We start from the raw sequence: 13,314 nt of genomic DNA, 5'->3' as shown, positions 1-13,314 counted from the left end.
ATTTAAAGAATTTCTAAAGAATATGAAGTTGCCACAGATACACTCACACACACACACACACACGCACACACGCACACACATACACACACACACTTAAAATGAGGAGTGCCTAGTAAAGTAGTCACTGATTCACATAGATCCTTTGTTGGAAGAGAGAAATCAAATCTTTAAGATAACTGTTGTTCTCAATCTACTGGATTAATCTAACTTTTCACTGCAGAATCAAATTTAAGGAAGCATAACTTTTTGGAATATTTAGAAACTAAGATTTTCTTTTTCTCTTTTCTTTTCTTTTTTAGTAGGCTTCATGCCCAACACAGAGCTCAGTATAGGGCTTGAACTTAGGACCTTGAAATCAAGACCTGAGCTGAGATCAAGAGTTCGATGCTTAACCAACTGCACCACCCAGGTACCCACAGAAACTAAGATTTTCATTGAGACATTTTATGACAAGAAACAGGTGAGAATCCATGTCTCTATTTATTCACACTAATGAGAGAGTAATTGAAGGCAACTAATTTAAAAATCAGATATATATCTTCATTTATTTCCTTGGAAGATAAAAGACATACTTGGATATGTTAGCATTAGCCCAAATTGATGAAGCATCTTTTTGATTTCATCTTATCTTTAATCTTATCCTAGCGCATTGGGCTAAAATTGCTCATTGTAGCCCTGAATTGCCATTTCCTATCAATGTCTCATTTCACAATGTTTTCCTTGTATATCCTTTCAAATCCTCTTTTTCTTTCCACTCAGCTTCCCTCTTCCCCAACCAAAAAATCTTTTGCTTAGATATAAGCGCCTTTACGTAAGGAATGAATAAATGATTATTTCCCGGAGGCAGTTACATTTTAAAAGAAAGCCATTTCCTAAAGGAATCTCTAATTGGCCAAATCTCAGGCAATTTAACAATCTCGCTAGATTTCAGGTATTCCCCTGTCCCTTAAAATATACAGGTAATTGTCTAGTACAATGGGTCCTTGAACTTTCAAAGCCACAGAGCTCTTACTCAAACAAAATCTGGTAACAATCCAGTACACAGAAGAGATAAGGGCTGAGGCAGAAGTGGGCGTGGGGGTGGGGAATCTTCTCCACTCTAGCTATTTCTCTCCACTAACCATTGCTGCAGAGGCACGCATCTCTGAGCAACCGTGGTAAAAGGCCAGCCCACAACATCACACAAATACACACACGTACACACGAGGTGAGAGAATATGTGATAGGCAAGTAGATAACCCACTGTCAAGTATCATAAAGGAGCCTATCATGTCTATTGCAATAATCAATCATATTCACATTTTTTAACAATTTAAGAATGTAGCAAAATGAGAAATGAACAGAACAAAAAATTTAGATTTTGCCTATTATCCTCTATTTCTATCTCTTGAAACTTGAGTGTGCTACATGGCTGGATTTTAAAATAAATATGGTCAACCAAGTGTGTTCCTTGAAGTCAGCATTACTAGTAATAGTTCTGTTAGAAGAACTGATTTTCCCTTATTCAAACTTTGAATTGAATCCAATCACCAAAACAACTGCTTTCTCCTATGAAACGGAAGTTCCAGGGGTATTTTCCCAGCAGACGACATTTTGATCACTCACAGGAAGGTCACTCAGATCCACTCTTTGGGGGACTCCGGAACTATCTTTCTCACCTGCAGGCACCTGCAACCCACCAGTTGCTTTCACCCCTGCCAGAAACCGGTCCCTCCTCTTGGTTAATGATGAATGGTTCTGCCTTCTACCTATACACAAGGCTAAAGCCTTATAAATTACCATCAGATTGCAACCACTAAGTTACCGGGTCTCTAAGCGAGGCATGTTACATAGATCAGGATTTTTCAACCTCAGCACTATTGACTTTTTGGGCAGGATGATTCTCTGTTCTGGGAGGCTGCCCCAGTTCAGTACAGTATATTTAGCAGAATCCCTGGCCTCTACCCACTAGTGCCAGTAGCCATACCCCCAACCCTTTTCTAAGCTTCATAATAAAAAATGTCTCCAGGCATAGTCAAATGTCTGCTGGAGGCACAACCCCACCTGAGAAGCACTGATGTGGATGGTCTCTTTATTCCTCACAGTACCCCACAAGGTACATATTGTAACTTCATTCCACATAATGAAGATCAGGAAACTGGGCCTCTAGGGAATTGACTTGTCCTTGGTCATGGGGCGGGTGTGTGGCAGAGCTGGGTATCAGAGTACTGAACAAATTGTCTCTTCATCTGACTCCCCACTTACTACCTCTGGNCTATGCGTTTTTTTTTTTTTTTTTTTTTTTAACCAACTATGTTAACCTTTAATTTGAAATGTCTTGGTTTTGTCCCCTCCTTCCTATTTCCCATGCGATTGCCTTAGCTCAGACTTCCTACCTAGATTATAACAACTAGGCTTTTAATTTCTCTCTCAGATTTCAGCCTCTTCCTTTTTCAATCTCCCTTTCACACTGCTGACAGAACTTTCTAAAACATATTATTACATAACAACCCTATGGAAAAAGCTTCTGTGCTTCCACATTGCCCACAGCAGGGCTCTCAAAAGGTGGTCCCAAGACCAGCACTACAGGTATCTCCAGAAAACTTGTTAGGAATGCAAATCCTTGGGCAAACTGAGGGGTAGGCGGCAACAATTCTCCAGGCAGCCTTGCTAAGTAATTGATCAAACATTCAAGAAGTATTGATTTCATACCTGGTCTGTGCAAGACATTGTGCAATGATTCAGCTATAGAATGGGGATTTTTTTCCCCTTCAAATTTGGACTTCTAAGACTCATCTGTAGGTCTGGGGAGGGGGTGAGTCTCAGCATCCATATTTTAAAGAGCTCTCAGATGATTCTGACGTGTATTGAGTTGATCATGACTGTCATAATGCTGGCTATACAAAAATGAGGGAAATCTCTTCTCTCCCATGACCTGTATCATAGGAGATACGTCAACAAATGCTAATGCTGCCAGAGTACTGGTGAAATAACAAGACCTTGCTTCCCCTCTTTTGAGCTTTCTTTGGCTTCTGATTTCACATTTTCTTTAACCCCAAACGTATTTGCGCAACAACCAAACAGCAGTCATTACTAATGCAAAATTTTGTTTAGATGTATTCGTTCACTTAATGTCTGGCGTTCGAAGGTTAATTTATTGTTCACAGTCTCTTATTTCCAGCAGTCCTCAAATTAGGGGTTACCTATTTCACTGTCCCTAAAGTATCTTTGAGGATTCTAGTCGCCTTTTAACTACCTCCTCACAAGGTGTCCGTGGTTGATTACGGTTCTCTTTCTTGTCCTCTAAGGTGGCTGTGAGACCTTAGGGCACCGCGGGTAGTGGCGGGGCGGCGGCAGATGTCACCTGGGCTAAGGTCAGAGGGCGCCCCAGCGGAGCCTGAATGGGGAAGTCCTCCGGGGCGGGCGCGGCTGCCGTCTGCAGCGGGAAATCGAAACTCAAGCTGTTAAAACCGCCGCCCCTGCCCTTCCGAATCGCCATCTCGAGACTCCCGAGGCGTCCCAGCCCGCGTCCCTCCCGCAGCGGCGGCCGGGGACCCGCGGACTCAGAGCTATGTTCGCCCGCACTCCGGTGGTGGGCTCCGGGCTCGGCGCCTCCCCCGCCCCCCGCCCGGCCCGGGACCCCCCAGGGCAGCACCCGGAGCCGGGCCAGCTGCAAGGTCCCAGAGCGGGTTTGGAGGCGGCCCCCCAGAGCTCTTCGCGGGAGGGCCCGGGGCTCGCCGGCCAGCGGCGGTGAGTATACAACCTGGCCTGGGGGCGGGAGCCCGGGCCTCAGACAAACTCACAAGCACTTTTCTTGATCACTGGAGTTTGAAACCACGGAGGCCCAGCAACAGGGGTTCTGAGAGAATGCAGGCTCATTTGCCTGCACGAAAGCTTTCAGGAATTATTACCTTATAAATTGAGTGTGCCAGTCTGCGGTTCTTTCCTAAATATCTGAGCTCCGGTTCCTTTCGAGAACAGTGCTTCTCGGATTCTTGCGGCTGGCTACAGGATTGAAAAGACGTGTGTAGGGGCGCCTGGGTGGCTTAGTCGGTTGAGCGTCCGACTTTCGCTTGGGTCATGATCTCGAGGTTCGTGGGTTCGGGCCCCGCGTCGGGCTCTGTGCTGACTGCCAGCTCAGAGCCTGGAGCCTGTTTCAGTCTGTGACTCCCTCTCTCTCTGACCCTCCCCTGCTCACGCTGTCTCTCTCTCTCTCCTAGAAATAAATAAAAAACATTAAAAAAAAGACGTGTGTAGAAATCGCCTGAGCTTCCTACTAACTTTCCAGGTATCTCCAGAGCTCATACTCTTTAACTAGTACGAATTATTTTTTTCCTTCCTGTTTTTAAAAAACCGGTGCCCTGGAGCGCCTGGGTGGCTCAGTCGGTTAAGTGTCTGACGTTGGCTCCGGTCATGATCTCTCAGGTTCATGGGTTGGAGGCCCGCATGGGGCTCTGTGCTGTGCTGAACGCTTGCTCAGAGCCTGGAGCCTGCTTCGGATTCTGTGCCCTCCTTCTCTCTCTGCCCCTCCCTGCTCACGCTCTGTCTCACTCTCTCTCTCAAAAATAATTAAATGTAAAAAAAAATTTAAAAAAAAATCAGGGCCCTTAAGAGGTGTCTCCACACCAGCTGCCAGGGGAAGGGCAGAGAGAGACTGTTTTATGGGATAGAAGATCCAAACGCAGGCTCTGGGAGCGTGCTTATATCTCAACAAAGTTCCGGGATAGACGACTTCTCAGGACCAGAGGAATGGGACCGGGTGAGGTCAAGAGTGGTCGCAGGATTTCCTGTTATAGGTAACTTTCATCTTGGTCTTTGGTTCAGAGTCTACAGTTGGTACCCTGGAAACCTTTGTTACGCCGCATCGGTGATCCTCACTTGCCTCCCAAAGGAAGGAGCTTCTTTAACAGGATAGTATGGCTACACAGACAGGGCTCTTGAAGTGCTGTCAGTGTGAACAGAGTCCTCTGAATGGTTTCATTTTCAGTTCCCTCCTTTCCATCAACTTCTGGTCACACTAAAGACCTGCCAGTTGCTAAGGAACAGTATATAACCTTATGACCTGTAAACAGTAGCTTTCTTTCATCCCTTAACTTTGAAAGAATTCATACGCGCTGGCTTTTAATATTATTCTGCTTAGGGTCACCCTTAGATGGGGCAGGTGACCTGGGTGATTGCAGTTAGAGATTGCTGCGTTTCTCACCTTTGTAGAATGAGAGGTGTCCTGCGACAGTAGAGGTTCGTTAATTTCAGTTTCTCAGTGAGCTGTAGCATTTAATGTCGCGGAGGTCACGGGCATACCGTCTCATGTTGATGATGGAGGCCCTTTACCTGCCTTTTTGTTGTTAAAGAGCATCTAGTTAGATATAATCATTTATTTGCAAGCTCATATCATCTCATAAATATTGGTATTTACATCTATCTTTTTTTTTTAATGCTTTATTTATTTTTGAGAGAGACAGACAGTGTGAGCAGGGAGGGTCAGAGACAGGGAGACAGAATCTGAAACAGACTCCAGGCTCTGAACTGGCTGTCAGCACAGAGAGTATTTGCATCTATCTTTTCTTTCTTTCTTCTTTCTTCCTTCCTTCCTTCCTTTCTTTTTTTCTTTCTTTCGTTCTTTCTTTCGATTGTCAATATTCCCAGAATCTTGCTGGACCAAATTGCTCAGAAACAGTCACTTTTCTAATTCACTGTCCAGGCCTCAGTACCTGAAGACCTCACTGCACACTATTTTGTGATTTTTAAGATTTGCCAATAGACCATTAGACAGTACATGGGAGAGTTAGCTTTCACAGAGCTCTTTTAGTTATTTTTTAAAAATGCGAACCACTTGCAAGAGGTAGAGCATTATAAGAGTCATTCCCTTTTGGGTGTTTAATGGCTAAGATCCTGTTTGGACCACTCTGAATTCTTACATCTCCATCAGTTACTTCTATTGTTTATTCTCACTTGTATCTTTTAATGACACTGGAAAACCAAGGAAAATGGTTGAATGGTAAATAACCATTTGGGACCGTTTGATGGGAAATAGAGAAAAAGGAAGGATAGAGTACTTAATATGCTTCATTTGTTCATTCTCAATATGAGCTTATTTATATGATAAAGGATTGTGATTTAACTTGTCTTGTGTACATCCTTCCGTTAATTCATTAGGGAGGTGCCAGTGTAGGAGCATGGGCTTTGATGCCAGGCTCACCTGGGCCCATATTCTCATTCTGCTATTATTACTTGCTCTCTGGACTTCAACAAGGTGCTTAAGTACTTTATGCCTCAGTTTCCTCATTTCTTAAAATGAGAGAATACCAACCTCGGAGGGTTTCTTTATTTGTGTGTATGTGTTTTCATAAAACATAACTTCATGCCTGGAGAAAGGAAATATCCAGTAAATGTGAGATGCTGATAACCTTGAATTCATTTAACAGATGTTTATTGATCAAGTACTGTGCTGTCACCCTGAAGTGGAGTATTTGAACCTTGTAAAAATACACTGATTTAAAATACCTATTTCCACATAAATAGAGATGTTAAGGCAATTTCTTAAAATTTTAAATGACTGCTGAGAACCTCCAATGGACTCTAAGGCAACGCTGTGTTCTTGACTATATTTGGATTTAAATAATTATAAGTGCTAATTCATGTTGGCCTTCCCAGTTCTTTTTAGTTGGTAATTTTATCTTGTCCCCAAATATCATAAGCAATCTACACAGATTTAAAGAGAAGAAAGGCTTATGTATACTTTGAATCCAAAGTAACACTTTACCTTCAGTGTTCCTTTAAATGTTTTGCTTTTATAAAACAAATGTTTTTTTAATGTTTATTTATTTTTGAGAGGGAGAGAGTGAGAGACTGAGCATTAACAGGGGAGGGTCAGAGAGAGAGGGAGACACAGAATCTGAAGCAGGCTCCAGGCTCTGAGCTGTCAGCACAGAGCCTGACACGGGGCTTGAACCCACAAACCATGAGGTCATGACCTGGGCCATACTTAACCGACTGAGCCACCCAGGTGCCCCAATATTTTGCTTTTTTGTAAAAATCTCTTACTCCTTTATATAATTTCTAGATAAATATAAGATTAAAACATGGGTTTAATCTTATATAATATATAAAGAAGGAGGTTTTCACCTGACTTTACCAAATTCTGGGCAGTAGGCTCTTGCCTGTGACAGCAACACGGGGTTCACTTAATACAGGTGCTTGTCTACAATCATACCCAGAAATAGTCCTTTAGCTTGATGCTATTTAAAGTAAATAAAAAGATATTCTGAAAATGAACCTATAACGTGGAATTTTGCTATACAATTTACTTTAACGTCAGGTGAACTGAATTTGTATATGAATTAACATATTTGTGGCCTCCTTTATACTGAGAGCAGAAGAGAGTCGAAGATGAGCAATAAAGTAACACATGTAATGCTTAGTATGTGAAAGTGCATTATGTATATTAACTCAGTCCTCACAACAATCCTATAATAAGGGAGGCTCTCTAGCTCTGGATATTTAATTACAAATTAAGGAACAAATAACTACTCAACAGGAGGCAAGCCCTTCTGTAGCTTATAGTCAAATTGATGGGGTAGACAGTTATTAGATAATTAGAGGAATAACACTATATGCAGTGTAAAGGAAAGCAAGGGTCTGAGTTCATCTTGGGAGCAGGAGAAGCATTACCAAGAAGCGATGTTTGAGCTGCAGTCTACAGGCTAGTTAGGAGGTGTCTGGTTTTTTCTGACATCAAATACATTATTCCGGCACCAACCGACTTCAGTTCAATTCACTTCTGACACTACCCAGAGTTAGTGCAGACCTCACTGGTTAGAGCTCAGTTTCACAAAACTGCCCTTGTTTCAGACACCAGCCACAAATGAGGTCCCCAAACTACCCACACTTCTGCCTGGCTGACTACAGATGTGGGGGTTCCTATGGCCCTTCTTCCCCTAGTCTTCTAGAACGAGTCAAAGAAATCCTGGAAACTCTTGTACTTAACGATTACGGTTTTATTATAAAGGATACAACTCCGGAACAGCCAAATGGAAGAGATGCAAGGGCAAGATAGGAGGGTGGGACATTGCACAGAACTTCCACACCCAGTTTTCGTGGGCACCCACGTCAAAGTGCTCATCATTCTGGAAGCTCCTCAGTCCTTGTTCAAGAATTTTTATTTCAGCTCCGTTAAGCAAGCACAGTTGATTAAATCACACTCTAATCACATGGTTGGTTTTCCTGGCAAATTGCACCTACCCTGAAGCATTCTGGGTTCATCTCATTAGCGTATAATCAACACTCTTATCACATGGACTCACAAGGAGTTTTGGAATTCTGTACCAGGAATCAGGGACAAAGTCTAAGTATTTACATTTTATTCTACCACAGGAGTTTATGTAGTGTCTATGACAGAGAGGGAAACTTGTTATTCAGATCTCCTTCAAAAGAACTTAGTGTGGGGAGCGTAGTCAACTGACGGCCCCAGCCGCCATGCCTTTGTCCATCATACACTTTGTTCGGAGGGTGTTCTTATTCTGCGCTCTTCCCAGCCAGTGTCTGAACATTCCAGGGTACTAATGTCAGCCTATTCCTGGCCTACGTGGGACTTCTCTGTTGGGCAACTTTTGCCAGAAGACTCCCCACTTAACTATCTGAGATTTTCTCAGAACTACGCAGCAGTCCAAGGTGCTTCCCACTCAACCCCCGCCTCCCCTCTCCCCTTTCATAGGGACCAGACCTGCTCACGTTCTGGAGGCTTTCTCTGCCTATCCCTGCTCATTTGCCTTTGGTCCTTCATAAGAAGTTCCCCCCAAAACCTCTTGCATGTCTAATCCTGCCCTGATGTCTTCTAATTGGAGGCCCCAGACTGACACAGACCTCTCAGATCCACCACAGCCCTGATTACTAAGAGCTTAGATACTATGCTGTTGAAGTGTTAGGTAGGTATACTAGGGAAACCCGCTCCTTTTTCTTATTTCCTCCCTTTGCGGCTCTAGTTTTCTCATTTCCTTACTCAAAACTTCAGTACTTTTCCCAGTTTGCTGTGCTCCAGGGAAGGAAATAAACCTGGTAACTGATACTTTTCTTTCCCTTTGTCCTCAAAGTCTCAAGGGATGGTGAAGGGAGAATAAAGGATGGCTTGGTAAGACCACTTATTACTGGCCAATTCCCAGTTTTTCTCTCTTCCCCCCTTGAAGGACACTGTGATACATTAATATTACGCATTTTATAAATATAGGATGGGATATGAAGTGGAATATATGATAATATAGTCATTAAGTTACAGCATTCAATTTTATAACATCACTATTGAATAATTGTTGAATATATTCTGAATCCTGAAATATAATGTCTTATGTCTAAGACAGATCATCAAAACATTTGTATGTTCTTTTTTTTTTTAATATTTTTATTTATTTCTAGGAGAGAGAGAAAGAAACAGCGTGAGCAGGGGAGGGTCAGAGAGAGAGGGAGACACAGACTCTGAAATAGGCTCCAGGCTCTGAGCTGGCAGTCAGCACAGAGCCCGATGTGGGGCTCGAATCCATGAACCACGAGATCATGACCTAAGCGAAAGTAGGACGCTTAACCAACTAAGCCACCCAGGCACCCCAACCTTTGTATGTTCTTAACTCACCTTATTTGAATCTGAACTAGCCACATAAAATAGTCTTAAATCAAGTGCAAGTTTTTACAAACTTCTAAGAACTGCTTTCACTATTTCTTCTTCACTGCAATTGTCCAAATTTCTCTTCTGAATCCTCATATGACTCTGAGAAGGTAAGCTTTTGCTTATAGATGTTTAAACAGCATGAAAGTACCAGGTTATTACTCCTCCCTGGAGATGGAGAGCTGAATAATGACAAAGTCCCTTTTAGTGGTGTGAAATAATAGAACATAGGAAGAGAAAAATATGTGATTGATTCTGATGAGTAATCTTCTTGACGGCTCAATATAGATGACTATTCATTAGAGGACTATAACTCAATCTTCAGGCGAGGCTCATAAGCATTCAGAAAGTTTGTAAAACAACAGTGTTTAACTCTTAATGATAATTATATGGCTCAATGAGCTTGTTAGGTGTCTTGATGATTACTATATTCTACTAGCAAGCTAATCAGTAGAACTCTGCCTATTTGACTTACTTTTGAAACGAGCAGTGTGGCAAGGCATTCCAATACTGTGGTAGCTTAAAGTAAATTACTTGTGACCTAGAATAGTCAAAGTGGGCACCCTGAGAGAATAAAACCAAAATAACAATCAATAGCTTGAACTCTTATGTCTTGAACTCTTGACCATGTGCTAGACCTTGTACTATGCATGTCCTATAATTCCTTTTTCTTGACACAGTAAATACTTTGCCACTTTACAGTTAAGGAAACTGAGTCTTGGNTTTTTTTTTTTTTTTTTTTTTAGTAAAAGAAGCAGCATTCAAACCTGAGACTACCACAGTCTGGATCCTGAACATGATAAGGATATGGAGGAAGGAGTAGGTGTATAGTTAGTTGAGTTTTCATCAATTGTCATATTTTCACATCAAGAAAATAGAAATTCTTGGGAGTGGCATTGTAGAAACAGTAATGGACCTTTATTTACAACTTTAAAATTATATGGACAAAGAAGTAGGTTGTAAGAATGAAGTTTCTGTGGGGATCTTCTTGTCTCTGCTGCTTTTCTCATTTAAAAAAAATTTTTTTTAATGTTTTATTTATTTCTGAGAGAGAGAGGGGCAGTGTGAGCAGGAGAGGGTCAGAGAGAGAGGGAGACACAGAATCTGAAACAGGCTCCAGACTCTGAGCTAGCTGTCAGCACAGAGCCTGACTCAGGGCTCAAACCCACAAACTGTGAGATCATGATCTGATCTGAAGTCAGTCACTTAACCGACTGAGCCACCCAGGCGCCCCTTTGCTGCTTTTCTTAAATGACAGCTTGGTGGGCTTGCATTAAAATAATTCTCTCACTGTTCCTGTTTATGCGCAACCTAAACATCCTGCCTTCCAGTGATCTTTCAGACTTCTGACCAACAGCTAGTGTAAGCAATGCATCTGATATTCATGATCTGGTACAGGTGTGGATATATTGGAGCTTATATATAACTGAAAAAATTTTCACAAAACAACTCTCGCCCTTCCTCTGTGTGATGCACTCTGACATTTTCTACTCTCATTTGTTAAGAAAATAAACCCATTAAATTGATTTCATGACTCATTCGTGGGTTACCTGTATAGTGTGAAAAGCATGGTTCTGTGTGTGGCAGAAGAGATTGCTGGAGTGGATGGAAAGGAAAGACATTTTGGTTTGCATAGATCCATTTTCTCTTCCGTTTATATAGGAGGGTTGAAATTATGGTTGTGTTTAGAAGGAATTTCCAACTTTTCTGCACTGGATTTCATTCCTTGCATTTGGCAGTCTGCCAAGTCTTGGGGTACAATCACTTTTGCTCAAATACAATATCAAAAATGAGTGGGCATTTCTCAAAAAGTCTTTGACAGCTGAAACAGTGAAACAATAAATCAACAGGATGATGAAAGCCTGAAAATACATAATACCTATAATAATCAGTAGAAGCATAGCAGAAATGAGAAAAAAGAAACTTGGTTCAATTACACAGTAAGGTTACTTAATTCAAAGTCAGTAGAGTGCTGTAAGGTTATACATATTGTTAAGGTTAATTGCATCTATTCAGAATCTATTTGAATCTGAAACAAACGCTTAACAGGAAAAAAAATCATCAAAGTGAGAAGACTGCTTTTGAAGGGTCTGTTATGTATCAGACAATCAGCTAATGATGATCTTCCTTTGTTCTGTAATGTTTATAATCCCTCCCCCCAAATATGAACACTTAAAAGGCAATCCGTTTAAGTCCAATAGAGAAACTAAAAACGTTTATTATCATTAAAACTCAAGGGCTAGTATTGCCCAGTGTGTATTGTACTAGTGCACCAGAGAGAGTAGAATCCTATGTTATCTAATCTTGTAAGCAAATCTGAGCCTCTGCTTGAAGTCTTATTTTAAATATATCCTCATTAAAAAAATTTTTGGAATGTTTCCCTCGATTGTAAAAATAAAATTATATGTCTGCATGTTATAAAAACTCAAAACATTACAAAAATAATATAGAAAGTGAAAATTCCCTGCCATTCTAATCCTTAGAAATAAACACTTCAAATAGTTTGATGTGAAGGCATATTTATTTATTTTTAATGTTTATTTTTGAGAGAGAGAGAGAGAGACCCAGCACAAGCTGGGGAGGGGCAGAGAGAGAGAAGGAGTCAGAATCTGAAGCAGGTTCCAGGCTCTGAGCTGTCAGCACAGAGCCTGATGCGGGGCTTGAACTCTGAGAGATACTGACCTGAGCCGAAGTTGGATGCTTAACCAACTGAGCCGCCCAGGTGCTCCCAGACACCTTTATTTTTAAAGTGTAGGCTGTGCTCTTTGACTCTTCAGGCCAAATAGAAAGTCTTCTAGCCATTATGCCCTCTGATTTCTATTGCCAATAGAAGGTGACAGGTAGGAGAGGATATATTCTCTTTCTATTCTTTATTTTACAATGTGATTGCTAGCTAATCTATAGGCGGATACTGTTCTCATGTTGGTTTATTATTTAGTTGTGCAAGGAAACAGCCCTCTTCTAATAATGGAATCTTGGATAATATCTTTTCTGTGGTCTTCTTCCCCCAAATGTTTAACCTGAATATCTAATCATGAGGAAGTCATCAATGTTTCATACCCAGATTGTGAGGCATTCTATAAATTCTATTAGACAGTTTACCTGGTGTATTAGTTAGGGTTCCCTAGAGAAACAGAACTAATAGATTACGTATATATTATATATATTATACAGAGAGATTGTCATTATGATACATTATAATATATAATATTTATTACATATATGTAATATGCTTATATGTTGTATATATTTATATAAAGAAAAATTACTTCCTATATATAAAGAAATTTATTGTAAGGTTATAGGTATTGGCTTACATAATTATGAAGGCTGAGAAGTCCCACGATATGTCATCTGCAAGTTGAAGACCCTGGAAAGCCACTGTGTAGTTCGAAGTTCTAAAGCAAGAGAGCATGGTGTACATTCCCCGCTAAGTGTGAAGGCCTGGGAACCCGGAGTACCAAGGGCAGAAGATGGATGTCTCAGCCCAGCAGTCAGGTCGAGCTTGGTTTCCACCTTCCTCTCTCTGCCTTCCTTGTTCTGTTGAGGCCCTCAGGGCACTGGGTGATGGCCGCCCACAAGAGGAAGGGCCATCTGCTTTCCTCAGACTATGGATTCAGATGCTTACATTTTTCAGAAACCCCCTCAGGGACACACCCAGAAATAACGTTTAGCCCGTC

At 41.5% G+C, this 13,314-nt stretch overlaps 1 protein-coding gene across 3 annotated transcripts in view; it reads left to right on the top strand.

Moving 5' to 3' along the window:
- The first annotated feature begins 356 nt into the window (after window positions 1–356).
- EPSTI1 (epithelial stromal interaction 1) overlaps window positions 357–13,314 on the top strand; it is a 98,268-nt gene continuing 85,310 nt past the window's right edge. For 2 of the 3 annotated variants that reach the window (XM_077778764.1, XM_077778763.1), the window contains exon 1: window positions 3,382–3,729. In XM_077778764.1, the coding sequence (XP_077634890.1) occupies window positions 3,551–3,729 (179 nt within the window). In that variant the 5' untranslated portion in view covers window positions 3,382–3,550. Of the gene's footprint in view, window positions 461–3,381; window positions 3,730–13,314 lie in introns of those variants that run through there. The other variant, XM_077778765.1, reaches the window with a different exon arrangement.

This window comes from Crocuta crocuta, unplaced genomic scaffold (assembly GCF_008692635.1).
Source record: "Crocuta crocuta isolate KB4526 unplaced genomic scaffold, BGI_CrCroc_1.0 scaffold586, whole genome shotgun sequence".
Taxonomy (NCBI): Eukaryota; Metazoa; Chordata; class Mammalia; order Carnivora; family Hyaenidae; genus Crocuta; species Crocuta crocuta.
The sequence above is the reverse complement of the archived record's forward strand: the minus strand, read 5'-3'. Positions and strand labels throughout refer to the sequence as shown.